The sequence below is a fragment of the Lepidochelys kempii genome, chromosome 3 (genome assembly GCF_965140265.1).
Source record: "Lepidochelys kempii isolate rLepKem1 chromosome 3, rLepKem1.hap2, whole genome shotgun sequence".
Taxonomy (NCBI): Eukaryota; Metazoa; Chordata; order Testudines; family Cheloniidae; genus Lepidochelys; species Lepidochelys kempii.
This window is the reverse complement of record NC_133258.1, coordinates 145,304,618-145,328,723: the sequence shown is the minus strand read 5'-3', so window position 1 is coordinate 145,328,723 and position 24,106 is coordinate 145,304,618. Positions and strand designations below refer to the sequence as shown.

The 24,106-nt window shown below is 37.8% G+C and overlaps 1 protein-coding gene across 8 annotated transcripts in view; it reads left to right on the top strand.

Annotated features, from left to right (window-relative positions):
- The window catches only part of HEATR5B (HEAT repeat containing 5B), a 96,034-nt gene that overhangs the window by 21,166 nt on the left and 50,762 nt on the right, over positions 1–24,106 (top strand). For all 8 annotated transcript variants that reach the window (XM_073338385.1, XM_073338383.1, XM_073338384.1 and 5 more), the window contains exons 8-18: positions 4,623–4,872; positions 7,097–7,252; positions 8,623–8,873; positions 9,330–9,441; positions 11,041–11,193; positions 11,530–11,629; positions 12,700–12,809; positions 15,334–15,497; positions 17,976–18,151; positions 19,117–19,222; positions 22,295–22,485. In XM_073338385.1, the coding sequence (XP_073194486.1) occupies positions 4,623–4,872; positions 7,097–7,252; positions 8,623–8,873; positions 9,330–9,441; positions 11,041–11,193; positions 11,530–11,629; positions 12,700–12,809; positions 15,334–15,497; positions 17,976–18,151; positions 19,117–19,222; positions 22,295–22,485 (1,769 nt within the window). The remainder of the gene's footprint in view (positions 1–4,622; positions 4,873–7,096; positions 7,253–8,622; positions 8,874–9,329; positions 9,442–11,040; positions 11,194–11,529; positions 11,630–12,699; positions 12,810–15,333; positions 15,498–17,975; positions 18,152–19,116; positions 19,223–22,294; positions 22,486–24,106) is intronic.

The window sequence follows — 24,106 nt, the reverse complement described above, 5'->3', positions numbered from 1 at the left end:
AAGTATCACAATAAGAAAGGCAATCTTCAACATCATTGTCTTCTGCTGTTCCTCCAAGATCACAGAGTTCACAAAAAGTTATGTCAGCCTTGATACATTCTGTTATCCTCTGTTTGGGGAACCACCTGTCCCGTTTTTACCAGCAGTGGGAATTAATAACATTGGGCAGCTGGATTCTAGAGATTATTGAATGTGGTTATTTGGTACAATTCAAATCCCTTTCTTCCACCAACCCCTCTTATTAGGGGGCTTATTCCTTCACCCGCTTACTTCCCTAGTCCTTCTCGCATGAACAGAGAGCAACAATACCCGAAGTCCAAAGGTGCAAACAATTCGATGTTTATTGGGGTGAACTTCCAGCAAGCATGATTCCAGTTTCCTTCCTTAGTGTCCTCCTTCCCAGCTCTGACACCACAGAGCCTTACCTGTGTCCCTGTTCCCATTTCCTCCCTTAGCAAAACATGATTCCAATTCCCCACTCCCATTCCCTGTTCCCATTTTCCCCCCCTTACTTCCTGATTGACTGCAGACTATATAGTAAAACTTGAGTTCTGCTTAGTTATACCATAACCTATCATTTTACTGAAATTTAACTAACCAATCCTAACATATTGTAACATTATTTAACCAAGTATATCCCACCACCTTAATTAGTTTACACCCAGCAAAATTAATTATACAGCAGACAGAAACAATCACAGAACCAGACAGAGACCATGCAAATAAACAATAGCAAAGTGGGAACTATAGTGACAAAACAATACAGAAGTGAGGATTTCACAACTACATCTATTCTTCAGTGAGTTCTTGTCAGACAGGATGCTATCAAACTAAGTTTCCTTTTACATCTTCTAGGCATTTCCATTTCTCCGGAGGTGATAGGCATTATCAGGACAGGATTGTATTCCTAACAGCCCAGTAGCACCTTATTTCAGTGTGACTAGTTTGGAATGTGAGGATGTGAGCATTCGCTTCCCAGCTTATGGCTGCCTCTGCTGTTTAGCCAAAGGCCTTAGCCTAAGAACAGGGCTTCAGACTGTCACAATAAGAGAAGGCGCTTACACCGGCAGACAGCGATTTTGATTCTTTCTTTTATATCTCTATAACTAGCTAAGTGATAAGAATACACCTAAATTAGCGTATAGGCCTTTACAGACAGGCCTGAATATCTATATCCTAACACCTCTCTCCTGTTCTGTCCTTAATGAAGGACCTGGTTCGTTTGGGTTTGCTCAGAGAGGAGGTTGTTCCTGTTAAAGAGTCTAGTTTCTGCATGTTATCTCTAACTTCTATAATCTGTTCTCTGTGCCTTCAGAAATGGTTTGCAGCTCTGGATTTAAGATGTGCATTTCCACATTTCAGTACGGCCATTTCACTGGAAATATCTGCGTTTCATTGCAGGAGAGGAGTATTTTCATATAAGGTCCTCCCTTTCGGTTTTTCTACAGCCCCGAGAGTGTTTTAAAATGTCACTGTAGTAGCAGCATATCTGAGAAAGCAAGGGATTTATGTATATCCCTTACCTTAACGACTGGTTAATAAAATTTTGTTGAAGGAAGAGACCCTGTTTCATGTAAAACAAATATGTTTAACTTTTTCCAGTCTGGAATTACGTATAAATTGGGGAAATATCACTCCTAAATCCAACTGAAAGGATCCCTTCCAATAGGGATCATATTGGACTCAGTTATAGCAAAAGCCTTTCTTCCAGAAGAAAGGTTTATAAAATTAAAATCATCTTTACATCTCCTACTGCACTTTCCTCAACAGCCAGTGTTATTTTTTCTCTGTTTAATGGGTCTCTTATCATCAGCTACATCAGAGACCCCGCATGCTAATCCTTGGATGAGAGGTCTGCAGCACTAGCTAGGGAGAAATTACAAACCAGGCGTAGACAATACACATTGCAAATTGGTAATTCCACAGTAGGAGTTAGCAGCACTGACGTGGTGGACATGCAGTCTAAATGCGATGAAAGGTATACCATTCAGTTTCACTATATGCCATCAGTAGTAATTACCTCCAATGCATCTATTCTGGATGGGGGGCCCACTTAAACAACAGTATTGTGGTCAGGGGACACTGGTCACCAGGAGAAAAGACACTTCATATCACCGTGTTATCTGAGCACAATCAGGCTGGCTCTCAGATGATCCCTACCTCAGGTCAGACACAAAGTAGTTCCGGAGGTAACATACATTGTGACACCATTATATTAGCTAAACAAACAAGGTGGAGCTAATTCTCTACTATTGGGCAAATTGCATCTTTGGGATTAATATATAGAACAAAGTGTTCACCCAATAGCGATTCATGTATCAGGGAACAAAACTCCCTTTTAGACCACCTGAGCAGGTCGACCTGTCCAGTGCACGAATGATCTTTAAAAGAAAGTAGTAATGCACCTCTTCAGGTTGTAGGGGAAGCCTGTAATACACCTTATTGTATCCAAAAACAACAACAAGCATGCAAGATTTTTCTCAAGAGCAAATGGCCATGGACTCAGTATCAGGTGAGTTTCTAATAAGTTGGAGTCAAGGCCTCATATGCATTTCCCCCAGTTCCTTTATTCAAAGAGTGTAAAACAAGAGAGCCAGGGTAATTTTAATAGCACTAGCCTGGGCCAGACAACAGTGGGAACTGGACTTGATTCACGTTAATCAAACCTCTGCTGTTGGCACCGGACTTGTTGACACAACAATGAGGGAAGGTCTGTCACCCGGATCTTCAGTCTCTTCATTTAACAGCACGGGGAGTTAGACTTTGAGATTATTAGCAAACATAAGAGGTGTGAAATGTTCAGATAAATTCAAGGAAAGAGTCCTGATGAGAAAGTGATGGCTATAAATGAAAAAGGCTTTTGTTGTGGGTTTCCATGTATGATATAGATCCTTTACAGCACCTATTAGTTACATATTGGAATATCTATTGTATCTTAAGAGAACAGGTCTTTCATTATCTTCAGTGAAGGTTCACCTTTCAGCCATGTTAGCATAGCAGGATCCTGTGGACAGTAAATTGGTCTTTACTCATGATGTGATTACAAGGTTCTTAAAAGGTCTTAATAATCTCTATCCTCCAATCAGGCATCCTACCCCATTTTGGGATTTAAACATAATGCTTTCACAATTGATTAAACCTCCCTCTGAACCTGTGGGAAGTTGTATGTTGTTCCATCTGTCTATTCAGACAGTATTTTTGTTAGCTATTACTTCTGCCAGACATAAGATGGCTGCTGTTTTTGAGAGGAATGATGTAGAGGCTGGTAATAATAATAAATGAATTGCATACCCTAATGTCTGATCCATTATGTGTTGTTTTTCATAAAGATAAAGTAATTCTTTGTACACACCCAAGGTTTCTACCAAAGATGGTTCAGATTTTTGTATAAACCAGTGTATTCTGCCCCACCTCCTCCTCCCCTCCTCCAACCTCACACTCAAGATGGAGATACTAGATTATATACACTTTCATTAAACACTGCTCTTCAGATTTGGAATCTAGGTCTGATAAAAAATTTGGCAAGACAGTTTTACAGCCCTTGTTCAATTAGGACTTTGTCGTCCCAACATCTTGGACTGGAATTACTGCTTGTTAATCTATCCCAAGAATGCAAATGTGCAGAGGACACTTGAAGAAGAAATTTAGGTTCCTTACATGTAACTGAAGTTCTTTGTGGCAGACTCTGCGTATTCACACCCCCTGTCCACCTTTTCCCACTGCCTCGGAGTCCTACTTACTGAAGGACCTGGGGTCACAGGGGAAGGAACTTAAATGACTGGAGCTCCATGCCCCTTTTGTACTCTCACCCGGGAACACTGAGCATTCACTGAAGGAGGGGAGAGGATGTGTGAGCACTCCCAACGTCTACTGCTAGCTAGCATTCTGCTGTTCAGGCTGCACCTGTGGGAGCATCCCAGGGTGTGCATATACAGAATTTATCTTGAAGAACTCCAGCTACAAGTAAGTAAACTTCATTTTTCCTAGGCTTTTTTAGGGAGTGGTGGGGTTTCATGGTAGATGGAAGAATAACAGCCATAACCTTTTTTATGACTGTACAACACAGTGCTTTAAAACATGTATACTTATTTTTGATTATATAAATATATAACACATTGGCAATCTGGGTTAAAAACAAAGGAGAAAAGCACTCTTTGAATATATTTTGTACCATTCATATGGCAAGCCTATATAAATATATTGTCAACTTATTTTACATGATTAAAACGTTTCTTCCAAAGGGACATAGTGATGTGAAAGTACATGGCATTTGCAGTGATTGGATTACAGCTATTCTCTTGCATAACATTAGGCTTTACTGAATGCTTTTTCTTTTGTTTGGTCAGTTCACAGCAACTTTAGACATTTGACCAAATGATCAGTCCTCAGTGTTGTTTTTTTTTTTTAACTGGATTAGATGATTTATAACACATTCACCATGCTTTCCATTGTTGAGAGTTTTAAAAAAAAGAAGAAGCCAGCAACACACACAACCCTAAAAGTGCCTTTTTGTTTTTTTGCTTTGACTAGACTTTCCTCTTGTCTTCCTAAAGCCTTCTAGCGTGAATAAATATACCCATTTGTTCCCGTTTGCATTGAATATATATATCTTGTATTTGCAGGCATATGTTGTCTTTGTTACAACACTAGGTGGACAGTGGTTGGAGCGCAATTTTGCTACGTTTTTGTCCCATGTCCTGGATCTGGTGTCCCATCCTCGTGCAACTCAGACTCATGTAGAGGCAGTATACTCTCGAAGATGTGTGTCCTTTATCCTGAGAGCAACCGTAGGTAGTTTATTAGGGGAGAAAGCACAGATTGCAGCTGCCAAAGATATTTGTCAAGCCATTGGTAAACAAATGAAGGCAGTGGGTAAGAAACTTTTTTCTTTATTTAGGAAACAAGTGGAGCAAAACTTTAATAATGTTTTTTCTCTACTAGTGAATGATTACTGCAGTTATGCTGTTAAACTACTCAGCTGTTTTTTTTCCTCAGTCAGTTTGCAATGTTAAAGTTATCCATACTAAAAATTTGGTTCTACTCTGACGAGTGATTCTGCGCAAGTGGCATTGTGGAGAGTGGCATTTGTCATCTAGTTTACAAGTAAAAAGATTTTTTTTTTTCAGAGTGCTATCCCAGAAAATTGTCTTGTGGTCTCTAAAAATGAAGCTGGGTTCTTTCCTTCTTATGCATTATTACCTCTACTAATCACACAGGTCATATTAGGCGCTGAAATAAACCCATGCATTCTTCCTGAAATCTATGTTGATTTTACAGAGCATATTTTGAAGACAGTGGAGTTACAAAAGATAAATGTGGCCATAACTTGGCTTGCAGAATCTTTAATTATTTGTGATTGTGTCTGAGAAGAAAAGATTCAAAGATCCCATGGAAGGTTTTACAGAGCTGGCAATTAAAATAACTCATTTTACTTATAAAATGAGAAAATTTGAGCTGGAGATTGAGACAGTAAACTGGAACTGCACAGTAACATTTTCACAGAATAATTTTTCCAGGGTACAATGTCCTAGTGAAAACTACAGTTAAGATTATATCAGGAATTTCATCAGAATTCCTGTTTTTCACGGTCATAGCTGTCTGAAAAATTCTTCTTTGGGGGATGATACTTCTGTCATTGGTCTCATCTCAGAAATTACTTCCCCACCATAGTTAGCAGAAAATCCCCTTAGAAATTTTAAATTATTGGAAGAGCAATAAATAATTTTTTCATAATTTTTGAGACATTTGATTTTTGTTCACCAATAACCCAAAAATGGCTGAACAAAGAAACTCCAGATTTTGCATTTCCTTATTTTGTAATCATCCCTTTGTTAGGTTTGTGATGTGATGGAAATGAAGTTATGTGACTGAAAAATCACTTCTGAGCATGCTCATTCGTTGTCTGTCAATATTTGAGTAGATGTCAATGTCCCCTCTGATGTCCCTAAACCTCTGACAGCTAGAAACTGGGATTAGATGACTGGGATCAGGAAGGAATTTCCCCCCGAGTCTGATTGGCAGAGACCCTGGAGGTTTTTTCCTTCCTCTGCAGCATGGGCCATGGGTCACTTGCAGATTTAAACGAGTGTCAATGCAGGATTCTCTGTAATTTGAAGTCTTTAGATCATGATTTGAGGACTTCAGGAACTCAGCCAGAGGTTATGGGTCTATTACAGGGTGGGGGAGGTTCTGTGGCCTGCAATGTGCAGGAGTTCAGACTAGATGATCATGATGGTCCCTTCTGGCCTTAGAGTCTATGAGGCGATGGATCACTCAATAAGTGTTCTGTTCACTCCCTCGGAAGTGTCTGGCACCAGCCGCTGTTGGAAGACAGGATACTGAACTAGATGGATCATTGTCAGACCTAATATGGCCATTCTTATGTTTATCACAATGTATATCTTCTTTGCCTAGCCTGAATAGCCTAGGGCTGCTGCTGAGATAAGATGCAGGAGGAAGAGTTGAAATGTCCCACTGAAACACACAGAGCAGAATGCCCCAAATTACATTACTGACTTTTTCTTTTATCCCATAGTTACTGGTGTGATTTCTTTTTTGTTATAAGCCTGATTTTTGCAACCCCTCACATACACGTACATGCAAATTCTTGAAAGAAACAAAATCTAAAACTCTGCATAAATATATTAAGATTACATTTTAATAAATTTATATATATATATATATGTGTGTGTGTGTGTATACACACACACACACACACATAGGGGTGTGTGTGTGTATATAACATGTCCATATTTTCTCTGTAGTCATCTTTGCTATTTTAGAACTGCTCCATTTCTGAGCTAAACAACTTTTGTTATTATTCTAGTATCCAGAATAATTTATGTCACCCATTGTAAATGAGGCTTGGTTGGACTATTTACTTTGGCTTTTGCTAATAACCCTAAAGGTGTTACATTTTGGGGGGATTTTTTTGCCATGTCATTGTAGGTAGAAAACTTGTGGTTGCATTTGTATTTTTAAGGCTGTTGCCAAAACTAAATAGTCTCTATCCAGCTTCTGTAGTGATTCTTATCTGTATTCAAGTGTGATTCAAGTGACAAAGTTTAGTAAGATACTTGCTTTTCTTCTTTTGCAGAAGCAGTTGTGAATGATACTAATGGCGAAAATAAATCAGGAGCTGCTGACGTAGCTGCAAGCCAACATGTGATGGTGTGTGCCCTTCAAGAGCTGGGTAGCCTGGTTCAGAGCCTGAACGCCACTGCATCTCCACTCATACAAGAACCCTCTATAGGTATGTGGATGAAGCTCAGCAGCTCTATATAGCAGTTCATAAGACATTTTGAGTAGTTATATGAAACACAGTTAAAATCTGGCAAAATATAACGGATAAATAACCATTTTAGAAACAAGGTGTCTCTGAGTATCTTCCTCAGGGTGAAATTTTTTAGGAAAGTTAATTGAAAATGGCCTAGCTGTTGCTGAGAAAAGGGAAAATACGTTGTTTTGCTCATGTTAAAAAAAAAAATCTTAAAGTGGTTTTGTTGAAAAGCTCTGGTGTCTCCATGCTTTGTAGCAAGGGGAGGGAGTTGTCTTTGTGCCAGGGATGTGCCTTTTGCTGTTCCCAGGAAAAACTGCCCAAGTTTGGCCAAATTATAAGCCTTTGAAAAATCTCAGCTTGCACATGTTCAGTGGAGAGTTGTTAGCATTTAACAACAGGTAGATTATCTGAAAAATGTCTGTACTGAGCATGCTGCAGTGCAGGGGCTTTGCATGATTTCCCCTGCAGTTGCTTCTTGTAGCTACTGAGGGGGTACTGTGGCGTTGAGCATAGGAACTAAGGGCAAGGATACTCACTCCTGTGCTCTCAGTGCTCCCCTTGTTGGCACCCAAGCACTGAGAAGAAGGAAGACGCGTGACTCAAATACAGTGGGGATAAGAGCTGGACATGGGGGTGATGGAGGGAGTAGATTGGGACACAGAGCCTATTGGAGGAGACTTGGACTGGCAGGTGACAGAAAAACTGGGAAATGGTGGGGGAAGAGAGACTAGGGCTGGCTGGGAATGGAGACTGGGATGAGGAGCCCAGGGGAAGAGACAGGCCCTGGGTACATGAGGAGGGTGCTCTTGAGACTAGGATAAAGAGTCCAGTGGTTAGGGGAGGGGAGAAGACAGGACTGGGACAGGGGTAGAAGTCTATATGACCCCTAGAGCACATTCCTATCCAGAACCTGGAATGGATCCCAAGATTTCTGAATCTTGCTGTATCTCTGTTGTCATTAAATATTTGTGAAACCTACTGGCAAAATGTGTCTCATCCCCCTCTAGTGGCTGTTTAGGATGGCAGCCCACTGATGCTCTGTCACCTTGAGTTCGAGTGTCAGAGGCCTGTATTGTGGATCTAAAGGTTCCAGTCCTCCTGATAAACTGTTTGGGGATCAGTATGATGCCATGTGATAGAATTTATTTCAGTTTATTTTTTAAACATGTAGGAAATAACACACACAAAATGATGTTAAAAGAAAATTAAGGTTGTAAAATCAAGCACTCAAAAGTTAGGAAACACCAGAATTAAGGCTGCCTCTGCAACATTCAGTTGGGCCCCTTGTATAGATACATTGTGATAGTCTTTAATTACATGATCATGTATTGTTTTTTTCATAGGGCTACTGGAGACGGTAACCTCAGTTCTTCTTCATCCAAGCATGGCTGCTCGACTAGCTGCTGCATGGTGCTTGCGCTGTGTAGCTGTGGCATTGCCTTTTCAGTTGACTCCATTTCTGGATAGGTGCGCTGAAAGGCTCAACAATCTGAAGACCTCACCAGAAGCAGTTAGTGGCTACAGTTTTGCAATGGCTGCTTTACTAGGTGGAGTGCATCAGTGTCCCTTAGGTATTCCTCATGCAAAGGGAAAAGTGAGTTGATGATGAAGAACGTTTAATCTCTGGAATTGTACTGTAGTGAAAGATATTTGTACTGAGAAATAAATGTTCCAACTGACTGCAGGACACTGACCCTTAAAACATAGCTGAAACCTAACTAATGACTGATAAAGAACAAAAGTCATTTTTGGTGTGCTTTTAGTTATTGTTTCACAGCTTTGTTTTCTCGTTGTGATATCAATTAATTCTTGAAACAGAATTTAATGAAAACACAGACAAGTTGACTATATAAGCATTGCACATACATAAGAGTAGATATAACCTGCCTAAAAAGTAATCTGGTCTTTACAAAATGTAAGATTATTTGTTTGTTTATTTGAGAACATTTTAACATACAGTAGAGCATGTGTAATAGGTTACTTTGTGGCACCTTCCTTAGCTGATTTAACTTCTATTTGAAATCCATTACTCTTTATCCTGTTGTTGCAGATGGTAGTCAGTATTGCTGAGGATCTGTTACGAACTGCTGCTCAAAATAGCAGACTGTCCTTACAGCGCACTCAAGCTGGGTGGCTTTTACTTGGTGCACTTATGACTTTAGGTTTGTACAAGTAGTTGCTTTTTATTTTAGTTATATTGTTTTAATTCTTGTCCAGCATTTCTGATGTATCTGTTTTGGTAAATACACTTTGTACTGGAGCAATCAAAAATGTAGCACAAGATTATTTATTCTAGGAGGAAAATTACTCTGTTTGTATAGCATCATGTTCATAATTCAATAGTTAAATGTTCATTTATCCCTTTTTAAGTTAAACTGGAGTGGTATACTGATGCTTTTATATAAGCTAAATTACCATAGCAGGTCACAACATTTTTCTGTTTAGTTCTGCATTTAGCAATAGCAAGTAGCTGATGCCTTGCCGGAGGGCAAACCCCTTTCCCCATTCTATAATTAATGTGCCTTACTTAATTATGTAATGCTTTGATAAATATGAGATGTGATTACCCATGTCAGTATCTCATCTCTGTGGAACAGTATAAATAATTATAACTGAACAACGACAGATCTGAATGGTCTTAATTATCGAGTTGTCTTTTTAAAATCCAACCCAATATTTGGCTCTGACCTTCTGTGGCAGTGCATTCTGCAGATTGATCATACACTGAGAGGTTTTAAATAGCCTCTCTTGAAATTTTAGTGGTTCAGTAACAATTTTCTAGTTTATATTATGACACAAGGTGAAAACGGGGCAGATCTCTGTTCACTGCTCTCAATCAGGTTCCCTCTCTAGTCTATTCTTTTTGCTCCAAGTAATCCTGGGTTTTGCAAATGTGTTGTCATATGCGAGTCTTGAAATACATCAAACTATCTTTGTTGCCCTTCTAGGGACTTTTTCTGTTCTTTTCTCCTTTTTTAAAAAAAAGGAGCTTGCAACAGTGGATTTTATGCCCTCCAGAACTTTTTCTAAAACTTTTTGAAAAACTTACCATTAAAGCTAGATACTTCCAGTTAGTTTTTTTGTTTGTTTGTAATGTGAGTAGGTTAGCTTAGTTAAAAGAACATGTCTTGCTCCAGCTGAGAATATGATGAAAAACAAAAATGGAGACTGGTGGTAGAAATCACTAATGTATTATTATAAAAACATCCAGGTTTTTAAAGGGACATTGTCAACTTAAATTTGCACCCAAATTTAGCATTTGTATAAACAAGACTCCGCAGAACCAAAGACTAATAGATATGTTTCCATGAATTAAAATAATCAATAAAAACAGTTGTTTGCAGTGTTGATGTAGCTATGTTGGTCCCAGGATATTGGAGAGACAATGTGGATGAGGTAAAATCTTTTATTAGACCAACTTCTGTTGGTGAAAGAGACAAGCTTTTGAGCTACACGTCATCTACTTTGTCTCTCTAATAAAAACAGTTGTTAGTCAACAAATAAAAATACCCTTGCAGTTTGTTTACAGCACTTTTAACCTAAAAATGAGAATGACTTCCTTTATTTTTCATTGTTCTAGCAGGAGGAAATGCAAAAAGTAAGGAATCAGTATATACAGTGAAAAGTAATTGTATTCAGAAATCTCTATTGCATAGCAATTTATTTTAGTCTTAGGTTATTAATTGAAATACCCTTATTTTTTAATATATTGCACATTATAAATAGATGCTGCAATTTCAGATAAACATTTCCTTGATTAGGTCCTTCAGTTGTTCGGTACCATCTACCTAAGATGCTGCTGCTATGGCGAAATGTATTTCCTCGTTCTCTAAAGGAGCTGGAAGCAGAGAAAGCCCGAGGAGACTCTTTTACCTGGCAAGTAACATTGGAAGGTCGTGCTGGAGCTCTGTGCGGTAAGAATCACAAAGAAGTGGTGAAAGTTCATGTCCTGTTTCATTAGATGTATGCTAATTTCAACATCACAAATACCATACTCATACAGAGAATTTGTAATTCACCTCTTTCTATCAAAAAGTAATAGAAAAAGCATGCACAAAACTTGTTACATAATTAATTTTTTCCAGTGTGTAATCTTACTAATTGTTTTATGAGCTATGAGTTAATAAAAATGTGATTAAAAGTTTTTTTTTTAAATATATCCTGTTGGCATCTGTAGCTTGGTTACTTGCTGAAATTTATTTCCATTTCTGTTGCAATTTAACTTTGACTGAAATGTTTTACATTGATAGCTATGAGGAGTTTTGTTGCTCACTGTCCTGAGCTCCTTACTGAAGATGTGATCAGAAAATTAATGACACCCATAGAATGTGCCATGACAATGATGTCACAGTAAGTAGACAGCTTTTAAAATTCTCTTCTTGTCTGCATAATTTTTAAAGGGACAGGTTGAGGCTAAAAATGCCATTATTCAAACAAGCTTTACTGCTGTTACAAACAATGGCTTATATTTTCAATATGGAATAAAAAACCTAAGCTGTCACTGTTTCAGGTCTGAGTTTTACTTTTCACTGAGCCTGGGTATTGAAATTGGTTCAGTAAGTTTCACTTGTATTTCTAGTTAGTTTTACTTGTAGTTTCTCATGCTGTGACCTTATGTTGCAGTCCTTGAATTGCCCACAGAGCAGTGCTCATTTCTTTTTCTTGAAGTAAGATAGATTTTTGTTTTTTTTTTAAATTTCATGAGAACACTTATTTTGGTCTTACGTTTTGTAAAAGTTTATCAGAAAACTTATATTTTGGGCCTGTTTTGACTTCTCTTTAGAGAGACAGGGTAGGTCTGGGGAAGAAGAAGAAGAAAAAGAGCTCTATGTAAGGTTGAAAGATTTTCTCTTTCACCAACAGAAGTTGGTCCAGTAAAAGATATTATCTCACCCACCTTTTGTCTTCCTAATATTTTGAGACTGACATGGCTACAACAACACTGCATACAACAATTGACTTGACTTTGTCACTTTAAACTCCCTTTTTGATTTTGGATTTCCAGGTCAATAAATTCTTGATTCCTTAGTTAATTAGTCCCTTCACAAAGAATAAGAACATCAAGAAATTAGAAGTAAAAATGAAGTTTGTTAATTAAAGTGGCCTATTAAACAATGTAACAGATGAAAAGGTTTTAAATATACATTACAGAAAACAAAACAAAGAGAGAAATTTACAGTAGTAGTAGTTTACTAATGTATTTTGATCTGCTCTTTGATTTGTACGGTGTTAAAGATCCTCTCAGTACTGTTACTTCTGAAAACAAATTAATAATCTGAGTAACTTTGTTCAGAATAGTTTTTTGAACAGTGTACTGTTATCTCAACTACCACTTATGTTTAAAAAAATTCCTAAATTCCCTATATCATAACATAATTAATGCTTGATTGTACCTAACTCTCTTCTTTTTCACACTGTAGCATTCCATCGGTAATTAAAGCCCATGGAGCTCATCTTAAAGCTAGTGCAGCTATGGTCCGTTTAAGACTTTATGACATTTTGGCTTTGTTACCTCCAAAAACTTATGAAGGTAAATAAATATATATTTTTAAAGGGAGTTACCAAATAAGAAAGTGTAGTTATGCCTTTTGATGGATTCTGTGGTGGGTAAGGCTTAGATCCATACCAGTTGAAAAAGAAATAATTGGTTCAAAATCTTTACAGTGCAGTTTAAATATTTAAGATCTAAATTCACAGTTAAAAGAAATGATAGAGTTCAAAGGTGTGACAAATCTTCCATATGTATTGGATTTCTGTGATTTCAGTGAAAATACAGGACTAAGAAGATCCCATGTAATTTATTCAAAGTAAAAGATAACATTAGTAAGATAAAAATGGAAACACTCTAGAGGATGAAGAATATAGTATTAGAATTTTAAATATTATCAATTTAGATGCATAATTTGTACACTGCATAGTACAGCACAATGCATACAGTGTATGTAATATATATGTACAGAAGATGAAGTTCCAATTTGTAGAGTTTTAAGAGAATTTTAAGTTTGTAGTATTTTATGTTTTATTTAACAAATACAATAAACTGATATAACAAATACAGAATGATATTTTAAGGCAGATACACAAAGGATAGAGATAAGATTCATTTCCTGGTTTTAAGTTTATGGTTTCTTAGTCTTTAACATTAATGCAGTACTAGATTAATATACATAGTGGATAAAAATCCATAATTAAAAAACCTTAAAAATTAAAATTGGATATTTTTCTTTAAATTGGATCCTTTAAGTTACATTAAATACAGATTTTTTTTTAAAATAAACATTTAAAATTAAATTTGAAACTCTGAAAAATTAAGTTAAGGCCTACATTTATGTAATTTATTACAATCATTTAAATTAAATAAAAAAATAATATTAAGCAGTACATTTTTGCTTCTTTAAGTTTTAAAGAAAGTCAAACCACTTAACTGGGGAAGTCTCTGGATAAGTATGTGGAACCAGAGTTTACTTTGAAGATTTAAACCAACTTTTGACAGCAATAGCCTTTTGCAGTGCAGAGAGAATATTTTCTTCATTTCAGTTTATTCAGCTAGGTTAGTTCAATAACTACTTCATTCAAAGTTAAGAAACCAATTGGGAAAGCAAGAAAGCTTGTTTTCCTCTTTCATTCTGTGAATAGAAACTAGGTGTGAAAGGATAAGGTCTACTAGTTCTGAAATCTTGAAGGACATATTGACCAGCAACAATCACTACAGTTCTGTGATTACAGATTCTTTTTTTAATAAATCAGTTAGCATTAAAGGTAAAACATGTTTTGATAAACTTTTTTTTTCTTATGTATCCTGCACATTTAAGGTAGTTTTATTTAACTACTACTAATAAATACATATATACAACTTAAAATGCTGTTATTATGCATATTTAGTTGAATTTGAATTTCCATCCAAATAGACCTTGACACAAATCACAAGAAAAAATTAGTAATCATCTAGTAAATAAATGCATCATTCACTATAATAAAAAATGTAAAATTTAGGAATCTGAAAAATGTAAGTTAAGATATATAACTGTTCAAATGAATGTGTATAGATATAAATCCTCTTGCTTAGCAAAAAGAAATCTGGTGTCAAAGTTTTTTATTTAGTTGCAAACCAGAATGCTTTAACGGTCACCCACAAATGAGAATCAGTCTTTCTCTGTGGAAATAACTAAAAATTTGAAAAGAAAAACAAGATTAAAATCTGTTGTTTAAATTAGTGTTTCCTGTTTGCTGATTAAAATCAGCTTTGATTTAAATCAGTCCAAACTGTTGATGTATAAAATATATTGATTTCAAGTGTTCAAAAGGTTAGCATCATTAAGTTGACATCTAACTTGTAAATGTAACTGCAGTTAGGACAAAATGCTCATTTTCTTATTTACGTGTGTGAATTTTCTCGGAGAATTCTAATGAAGGATCATTTATTCAGTTTAGAATCCCTAAATGTTAGAAAGTGCACACAGTCCTTGGGGAAATAAATACACTCAAACCTTAAAATGGTTTTGTATTTTTCAAATGTTCCATATTTTCTGGTCCAAAAGAAATTGTTTGTATTCTTTTTTTTTTTTTCATTCTGCATGTCAGTAATTCAGAGTTTAATAAGCTTAGATATGCTAATATATTATTACATTATGAAACAAGTCTATTAGATCAATACTAGTAGAGGGGACAAAGAGCAATGGTACATTTTTCTGTGGCAGTATGTTGTTTACAAAAATAGGCTCTGATCATGCAAATACTTACGCATGTGAGTAACTTTATGTGAACTCAGTGGGACCACTCACAAGCATAAGTGTTTGCAAGAGTGGGATCATGGTCTTGTAGGAGCCAGCATGATGCATGGGGTGAGGCACTGGGCTTTGGAGTCAAGGGTCCTTCCTGGGTTCTGTGTGCAGGTCTGCCACTGACCCTGTGCTAATCAAATGTACTGCTCTTTGCCTCAGTTTTCCATCTGTAAAATGAGAATAATGCTACTTGCCTGCATCTGTAAAATGCCTTGAAGTCTATGGAAGAGCCAAGAATTATTACTAGGTTTAATGTACAGTTCTGTTTTCTAGGATCATTTAATGCACTCCTTCGGGAACTAGTGGCAGAATTCACTTTGACAGACAATTCTGCTAATACAACTACATCGCTGCTTAGATCTCTTTGCCACTATGACGACAGCGTTCTTCTTGGCTCTTGGCTGCAGGAAACAGATCATAAATCAATTGAAGATCAGGTAACAAAAAAAAATCAGTAATAAAACTCCTCTTATCCTTGGCTCTATTGAATAAAATCCTAAAAACTGAAACTGCACTCTTACTATGGATCTGGAAGACCAGTGTAATTCTACTGATTTCCAACCTTGTCTCAAAGGATTTTAAAGGTTTTAAAGCCTGCCATGTGCAGTGTAAATTTCTGGTAAAACTAGCTACTAAAAAAAAAAAAAAAAATCAGTAGAGAATATCATTGCACAGTTTATAAAGTTGTGGTTAGTCAACTATCCTTGCTTTTAAAGAGTGAATTAAACGTTTCTAGATTTAGCAGTAAGTCTCATAAATTTTCCCCCCAGCTGAGGTATTATAAAATCCAAAAGAAGCAGAGTTTATAATGGAAATTTTGTCACAGTATGAACATTGCAACTAGTGTTATACCAAAAAGGGACTTTTTTTTTTTTTTTTTTTCTTAAAGCAACAGTGTGAAATCATATCCTTCGATCTGGATGGTGACATGTACAAAGTCTTATTGGGAGTAGAAGGAACTTCTTACATTTTTGAAGGAAATCTGTTTAGCTATTGAAAACATTTATAGGCATGTGAAAAATAAAAGATCTTGGGAAATTTTTCTTTTGAAGACCCTTTTAATGAATTTTTGCAGATAGTCAACTGTTAACATTGTTTCAGTTGTGCTTTGTGCCAGACATCACTGGAAGAAAGACAAGACACTGGGAACGTTGTTTAACTAGGCCACAACTTTTGTAATTAAATGCATCTGGGAAATTATCTGGCAATAACTCAACTAGTGTTGAGTGCAATAAGTCTTCTGTGCCCTCCCCTCTCTTCACTCAAAGCCTTAATCCTGGTCTCAACATTAATGCTGGGACTCCAATGGCTTCCTCTTGTACAAAGTTTAAAGGGGAGGCGAAAAGGGGCTTGATCCTTCTGTACCAGAAGTTAGGAGGCCCAGCTCCATTTCCCACCTTTAGGAGATAAGTTTCCCCTAATTCTGGTCCCAATTCCTCTGTTTTAGGTATCTGTCAGGCAGGGGCGCTGGAACAATTTGTATAGTGGGGGTGTTGAGAGCCATTGAACCAAACAGTAAGCCCTGTATATGAATGGAAACCATTTCTAACCTAGGGGTGAAGCAGGACCCCCCAGAAACCCTAGTTCCAACACGTATGCTGTCAGGTTGTGACAACATGAATGCTATAACCTAACCTGCCCACGTAGTCCCTGGACTGCCGAGGGGAAGGTGAAAATACCTCTCTGTCCAGGCTCATCTGGCAGTGTGGGAAAAACTCCTTCTCAGCCCCTAAAAGGTGACTAGTATGATGCCCACAGATGGCCCCAAAACCCAGCCCTAGCCTAATACTCAGGAGGCAGGGGAGCTGTTGCTCCCTGAAGCAGAATGGTACACTGGGTGGAGGTAAGGGGTTGTAAACCCTTCCCTTGGGTGCACATGGAGCAATGGCTGGATTGAAAGGTACAATGGAAGCCCAAGTCAGTTAGGATGCCTCCTCCCCCTTCTCAAGCCCTCAAGGAAGCTGAACTCCCATGAGGAGTGGGAAGGGAAAAAGACCTTCTTTCCCTTGCTGGCCCAGGCTAACCCTCCTCACCTTTGAGGCTACTGGGGTGAGCAGTCTGTTTTATTGTACCACTATTTTGTACCATTCTTCTCTATAAATTTGCGTTCCTATACTTGCATCCATAGATCCTTGTCTTCAAATTGCATATCCTGATAAATGAAACCTAGCACTGTTTAAAGCTTTTAATGTTTGGACTGCATGCATCCTAATGCCTGCATGAAACTACAATCTAAGCAGGTATATAAAGAGGCATGAAGAGGTCTCAGTGACTCCTCAGTTTCTGTTTGATCTGCCTGCCTAGGAGACCACAGAAGCACTAGCCTCAAACTATATTTCATACATTATTTATCACTTAAATAACAATAAATACTTGGTATGAGAAAGTTCACCACCTTTTTATTTATGGTTGCTGTTGTTTGATGGCATACCTGGATGAGAGGGTGAGTTTAAAGAGATGTTTGTATTATGTCACAGAAGTCAATTTCTAGAACACAGATTGGTCCGTTTGGGGAATCATTACTCCTTGAGTTGATACAGGATGTATGCTGCCTTTCCGCCTCAAGCCCATGCTGAGGAAACGATGGTTTAACCTTTTTCCCTGAAATGCTTCTTTGTGTTCACTGCTTCCCAAAGCTGCTATCAGAACCAAATTTTGTCACTCTGTCTTTTTAATTCACCCACCTCATCTGTACCAAGGGTGACTGAGACTGCTCACACCAAGCTGTTAACTGCTTTGAACGTTCTGGGATTTGCCTGGCTTTGTATGTAAGAGTGTAGTTAGAGAATTCTAACTGCTGGTGAGTAATCTAGTTTTAAGTTGCTGCATATGTAGTTTGGTTAATTCAGTATGTTCAGTATAAATATGTGCAAATATGTATTTAGAAGGTATTAATAACTTGTGGTTATTTGTAGCTTCAGCCAAACAGTGCATCTGGAAGTGGTGCTTTGGAGCATGACCCGTCTTCCATTTATTTGCGCATCCCAGCTGGTGAAGCTGTGCCTGGCCCCCTTCCCCTGGGAGTATCCGTCATTGATGCCTCTGTGGCGCTCTTTGGTGTGGTTTTTCCTCATGTTTCTTACAAACACAGGTCAGTCTAAGTTAATGTGCAATGCAGTGTATGGTTGACTTTCCTTTTTTAATTTAATGGGATTATAGTTCTCTCAAAAAGTAAATCTACTTCTGGTGTTCCATGTTCATTGTCTCTCAGTGGGTTCCATATCACATGTACTCATGTTAGAAGTAAAAGATCTTTTTCCTAGTTTACAGTCCTGAAAATTCAACGTAATGTGTGGTGAGGTCATTTTTATAATTGATTTAAAGTGTATTAGCATGCAGAACACTTTGCAGTAATTCAGCTTTGCAGTGACAGTGGTGTGGATAACTATGACAAAGTCTACCTGCATCTGAATGAAAAAACTCTGTAGCCTACATGCCAAACCACTGCTACCTGGATAAGGATCCTGGTGGCGCTATTCCCTCCTATTCCTGGCATCTCTAGGGGAAAGGTGAGGCACAAAGCCAGTTCATATTATCCTCCCCTCCTCTAATTTCTCAGCAGAATGTAGGTGGAAGGAGAGAATGTGAATTATAGTTTGCACTCTGCTTATTCCCAGCATTGTGTCTAAGGCGGAGGATAGTGAGGCAAGTGAATTTTTCTTCTCTCCTCTCCCCACAATTCCTGGTCATACTGCAAAGTCTCTCTGCAGTCGCTGTTTCTTCTAAGCAATCATTTCTTCTGAAATGACAATCTCTTGCTTGTGGCTGAGTTCAAGGCAGAGCCAGCAGAGTGTCAATCAGAGGTCTTTACCCCCCCTCTGCCTGGTAGCATGTTCTCAGGCCACCAGGTGAGATGAAAAGATTTTCATAAGGCCCAATACGTTCTGCAGCCAAATAGCAAAATTCACAGGGCCTTGTTTAAACCCTTCTACTTTGTTTGTTTGTTTTTTCTCTTTTGCATTGGTTTTTTTCCCTTTAGGCAAAATGTATTGTCTTTTCAATTTATTTTTCGGAAGTGTCTCTCTCTTAGTGATGATGTTAATTGTTCTTTTGTAGGCTACAAATGTTGGATCACTTTGCTGAATGTGTCAAACAGGCTAAAGGTGTCCGTCAACAAGCTGTGCAGCTTAATATCTTCACTGCTGTTCTCAGTGCATTGAAGGTAAAACTGCTTTAAAATTTGTAACTGACAGATACTAAAATTCTCAGATTTATAGACTTTTATTTATAATGTTAAACACAAAAACTACATTAAAAGATCATTATTAAGGTTGCAAAGTCAAGCACTCAAAAGTTAGGAAAAGCCAGAATTAAAGTTGCCTGTACATTCTTAATTGGGCTCCTTTGTGCATGTGTGTTATGCTACAATCTTTAACTACATGATCACATCTTGTTTCCCCACCTTTAATTTGGGGAGAAGGGTGTTTTTCCTAAAGTAACCTGATTCTTTTTCTGAGTGGTAATAATACATTCCTTATCCTTATCATACTTGTGGACCAAACAGGCTGCTGCAGTCATCCAGCATTTTCACTCCCATCCAGTGTATTCAGATGTGATTTTGCTGCTACCTTGATTTGAAAAAGAAAAATAGTTTCAAAATTTTCTTCATATAGCTAAAATATCCTTTAATTTAGTGACTGTTGCAGTGCAACCCACTGACATACCACCTAAAAATTTCATCTTTCCAGTCTGACGGAGTTTGATCCAGGGGTGAGGGGAGAGAATAAAAGCCTCCCCTGCCTGCGTGTCATAGGTAAAGGTAAAGCTAACTCTAATTCAGTAACACTGATATAATATTAACAATGCAGGTTGATGGGTTGACTCCCCTTTCTTGTGAATTAGGTAGGATTCGAGCAAATGAGACTTCCATTTTCAGTCTTTCCATTCAGCTAGCTCCAGCCCTTTTGTGTCTCTTGCCCAGTTTATATCCTTCCTTTACGGAGGTCAGTAGCAACTGTGGCAGCCAGGTTGTTTTGGTGGGCCCTCTTTGGTTTTTCTTCAGCCTCATCTTCCTTTTAGGCTATGTTTACACTTCAAGCTGGGGTGTGATTCTCATCGAGTTAGTGCAAGTATGTGCACATGAGCAGGAGAATCACACCCCAGCTCAAAATATAGACAGAGCCTTAGATTAATACTTTTAATTGTAACTCACTAATTTTTGCCTTTCTGCTGAGAAGATCATTTCCTTCCTTCACATGGAGTATTAGGATGAGAAGAGTCATGAATACACTTAATGCAGTGGTCATGTTGCATCCAGTTTCTTATGGCCACTCTGCAAGCCTTGACATTCTGCCCCAGGCTCTCACAGAGCACTTGTTTTCACAGTTCTTCAAAGTAATTGACTGCAGCAGTGGGAGTACAGGGTACTCCAAAGAGGGATTCCCTGGGGGCATGTTTCACAGGTGCAGAGACTGGATGATAAACAGTCTTCAAAGTAAAGATTTTTCTACTTCTCACAGACAGTCCACTCCCAGTAAACCTGAAACTTTTTCCCTACGGGAAACAGAATTGCTTTGTTTCAGAGTAGCAGCTGTGTTGGTCTGTATCTGCAGAAAGAAAAGGAGTATTTGTGGCACCTTAGAGACTAACAAATTTATTTGAGCATAAGCTTTCGTGAGCTACAGAATTGCTTTGCTGACTTTGGCCCTTTCCTGCTGAGATTTCCTCTCCTACCACACACACTTTATATTGTGGTGTACTGATTTTGATGCCACAGCCTATCAGATCAGTTCATTCTCTTCAGCATCCAGGAACCTATTTGCCAGAGGGATGGGAAATCATACCATTGTTGTTCCTCTGACTGTGCACACTCTCTGTCTCTCTCCTGATACTAAAAAGAAAAGGAGTACTTGTGGCACCTTAGAGACTAACACATTTATTTGAGCATAAGCTTTCCTGAGCTACAGCTCACTTCATTGGATGCATTTGCTCAGAACTCCACGAAGATGAAAGCCAGTGTCATCAGGTCATTAACAGTGACCCCAGAAGTTCATTGACTGGAAATGTGGTGTCTTTCAGATAAGACAAAATTGATTATTAGTCCCCTTTAATGCCAGCTGTTGGAGACTAACAGGCCTCACCAGTTGCAAGTCAGTTTAGACCAGAAGAAAATTATCTCAGGAGACTTAATTTTCTTTTTTTTCTCATTTCAAGGGATTTTGCTCTAACAGTTTTTCCAGGCAGTGTTCAGATTTTTCTATTTGCAAGACTGTAGTTATGCAGTCAATGGCTAGCTGTTGAACCTAAATCACTCGTTCGGTAGACTAGGACAAGCTAACGTGATCTCCAGCCAGCAGTAGCAGTTGGGCAAAGTCTCCATTAAAATGTTACTCTCCTCTGTCTGACTACCTGAATGTTGCAGGGAAAATTTCTGGTTTCTTCCAGTCTGGTCACAAATGCATGACTTTGTGATACAGGGCTTACTTCTGGAGTTCTTTTCCCTTTCTCTTCTTCCCTTAGTCATTATATCTACAAGTCCCTAAAACCTAGACCACCAGATACTCTTTCAGAAAGCAGCATGCCAGATGATATATATATGGACAACAGTCCAGATGTCCACCCGTCACTATCATAAAGAGCTGATTTATCATATGCTGAAGTTCTGTTGTTTTTTTACAATGATTCAGCTTACAGTTCTGAAGTTCTCTACTTGGTGTGCTGGTGAGAGGCTCAGGGGAGTGAGAGTGATAGAAGGAGGTGGAGTTAAGTGCGTGAAAACTGCAGTGTCTCTTTGGTTGTTGCCTTGCCTGTCTGATCTATGGGAGGAGCCAACCCATCAAGTTGTATTGTTGGAACTGGCTTATGGAAAACAATTAGCAAAGAACCATGCAATGCCATTGCTGTTGGTTTTGGAGGAAACCAGTTGCTTTGCTTTTTGGGGCAGAAGCAGAATATTGTTTTGGTGGTAGTTGGGTGTTCATGTAGTCTTCATTTTGTTTCTTTATTTGTATTAACATGTAACATTATTTTAATCTTATTTAAAAAAAAAAGAGAAAAAACCCTTGAGAAACAGGGAGAGAAGTAGAAATTAAACACCTTTCTCAAGGTGTGAGATGTAAGATATGTTCAGTTGTTGTAAGACATCACTTAAAAAATTAGGTAGCCTGTCTTATGAGTGAATTATCTTCTTGTGAAAATATCAGTTTAAACTGTTTTAAACTTGATTTCAGCAACAGATGTCAAAACATACTTTTATTCCTTTTGGTCAAATATTTTTTCCCATTTGTTCATATAGGGTTTAGCTGAGAATAAAAGCACATTAGGACCAGAAGAAGTCCGCAAATCTGCTCTGACATTGGTTATGGGTGCTCTTGACAATCCTAATCCCATTTTGAGATGTGCAGCAGGAGAGGCACTTGGCAGAATGGCTCAGGTAGTTGGAGAAGCAACTTTCATCGCCAGAATGGCTCAGTTCAGCTTTGACAAGTAAGTTGTTGTCACTTTGCCTCAAGAAAGGAAATAAAACATAGAATTGAAACATGTTCAGAAAATGTCTCTGCTAAATACAGTTATAGTTTTAAGTATATTTCCTTCATGCCTGACCACTTCGGGTTGGTAGGCCTAATCAGGTTTACAGATTCTGAGTTGTTTCATATGCTGTTACCAAGAGTGAACAATGACTGACTGAAATATTTGGTCTTCGGAACAATATTGTTGAACAGTTCTTGATGATCTATTTAAGGATGAAGAAACTGCTTCAGATAAAATAAACATGGCTGACTCTAAGTATGTGTAAAGTGTGGGGTTACCCAGAACAATGCATATCGGTAGCCGCATGTCATCAACACCTCCTCTCAGCATCTAGGTTTTGGCTTCTTTGTTGGCCCACAGTGACTTGCTTCCGTACTCCATCTGACTCCCCATAACTAATTAGGCCTTCAAAGATCTGTCTGTACTAAAGATTCAGGAAGATAAGTGTGTCCAATTTTTCCTCAGATGAGTACGTGAACTATACTCTAGTGTATTTCCTTTAAACTGGAAATTGGTCTTCTGATGATCCAGTTATGTTAAATTCATCTTCCCTTTTATGAATGGGATTAACTTGTCCATGTCTAAAAAGATAAAAAGTCGTTGTTGTTGTTGTTGTGGTTGTTTGCAGCAATGCAAAAGAGATTGCAACTTCTAAGTATAAAATCTTTCTTTCTTATAAAGGAAGAATCAGCTTAACTCAAATAGGCCAAAAACCATCTGGGGACATTCTTTTTGTGAAATAATTTGTTTCTTCAGTGGTGTCATTTCAAGGCAAGACTCTGTTTCTATTATAAATAAGGCAAAATTTACCTAGAGTTATACCCCTTGATCTCGGCAAACTAAGCAGTATCAGAAACTGTAAGGGAGAGTTCAGATTCTTCCTGCTGTCACCTAGATTCACACATGCTCTCATTCAGTGTTTATAGGTAAGAGTTTTTTTAAAGGAGTAAAATTTATTATCCTCAGCAATTCTCAAGAGATCTTCTAGATAGTTTAAGTATCTCAAGGATACTTATTTTCGTATGTTAAGCATTTTTCAAGATTTTCAATATTCAGAATTTGAACTTTGTTTTTATAATACAATTTGCTTGTAAGACTTTGTTTCTTCCCTTGAGAATCCATGATTTTCCAAGCACTGCTATGGTTTTGTCCATAATTTCTCCTCCAAGATCCATTTTATCAAATGGATTTTTCAATTTGTCCATATTGTTAAGTAATTCTTGTATTATTTACTGGAGGCCTTTTATTATTTATATGTTTGCATACTACCTGGAGTGCTAAGATCTTACACGCAGAAAGACGAGAAATTACCCTTCACTTTCTTCTTTACAGGTATCCATTTTCCGTGACTACTGGAGAACAATTGTAGCTAGCAGCCTAATTATTTACAGTTGTCATAGCTGTAGTAGATGTGGGGGGCTCAAATCTTGCCAAGCATCAATAAGAAAAGTTATCATGTACTTATGTAATCTGGTGATTCAAAGTCTTGCTACTTTCCTCCTTGTTTCTTTTGAATAAAAGATTATTTAAAAAAACCTTCATAATAAAACTCATAGCAGTGAGAAGCAGTAGGTTC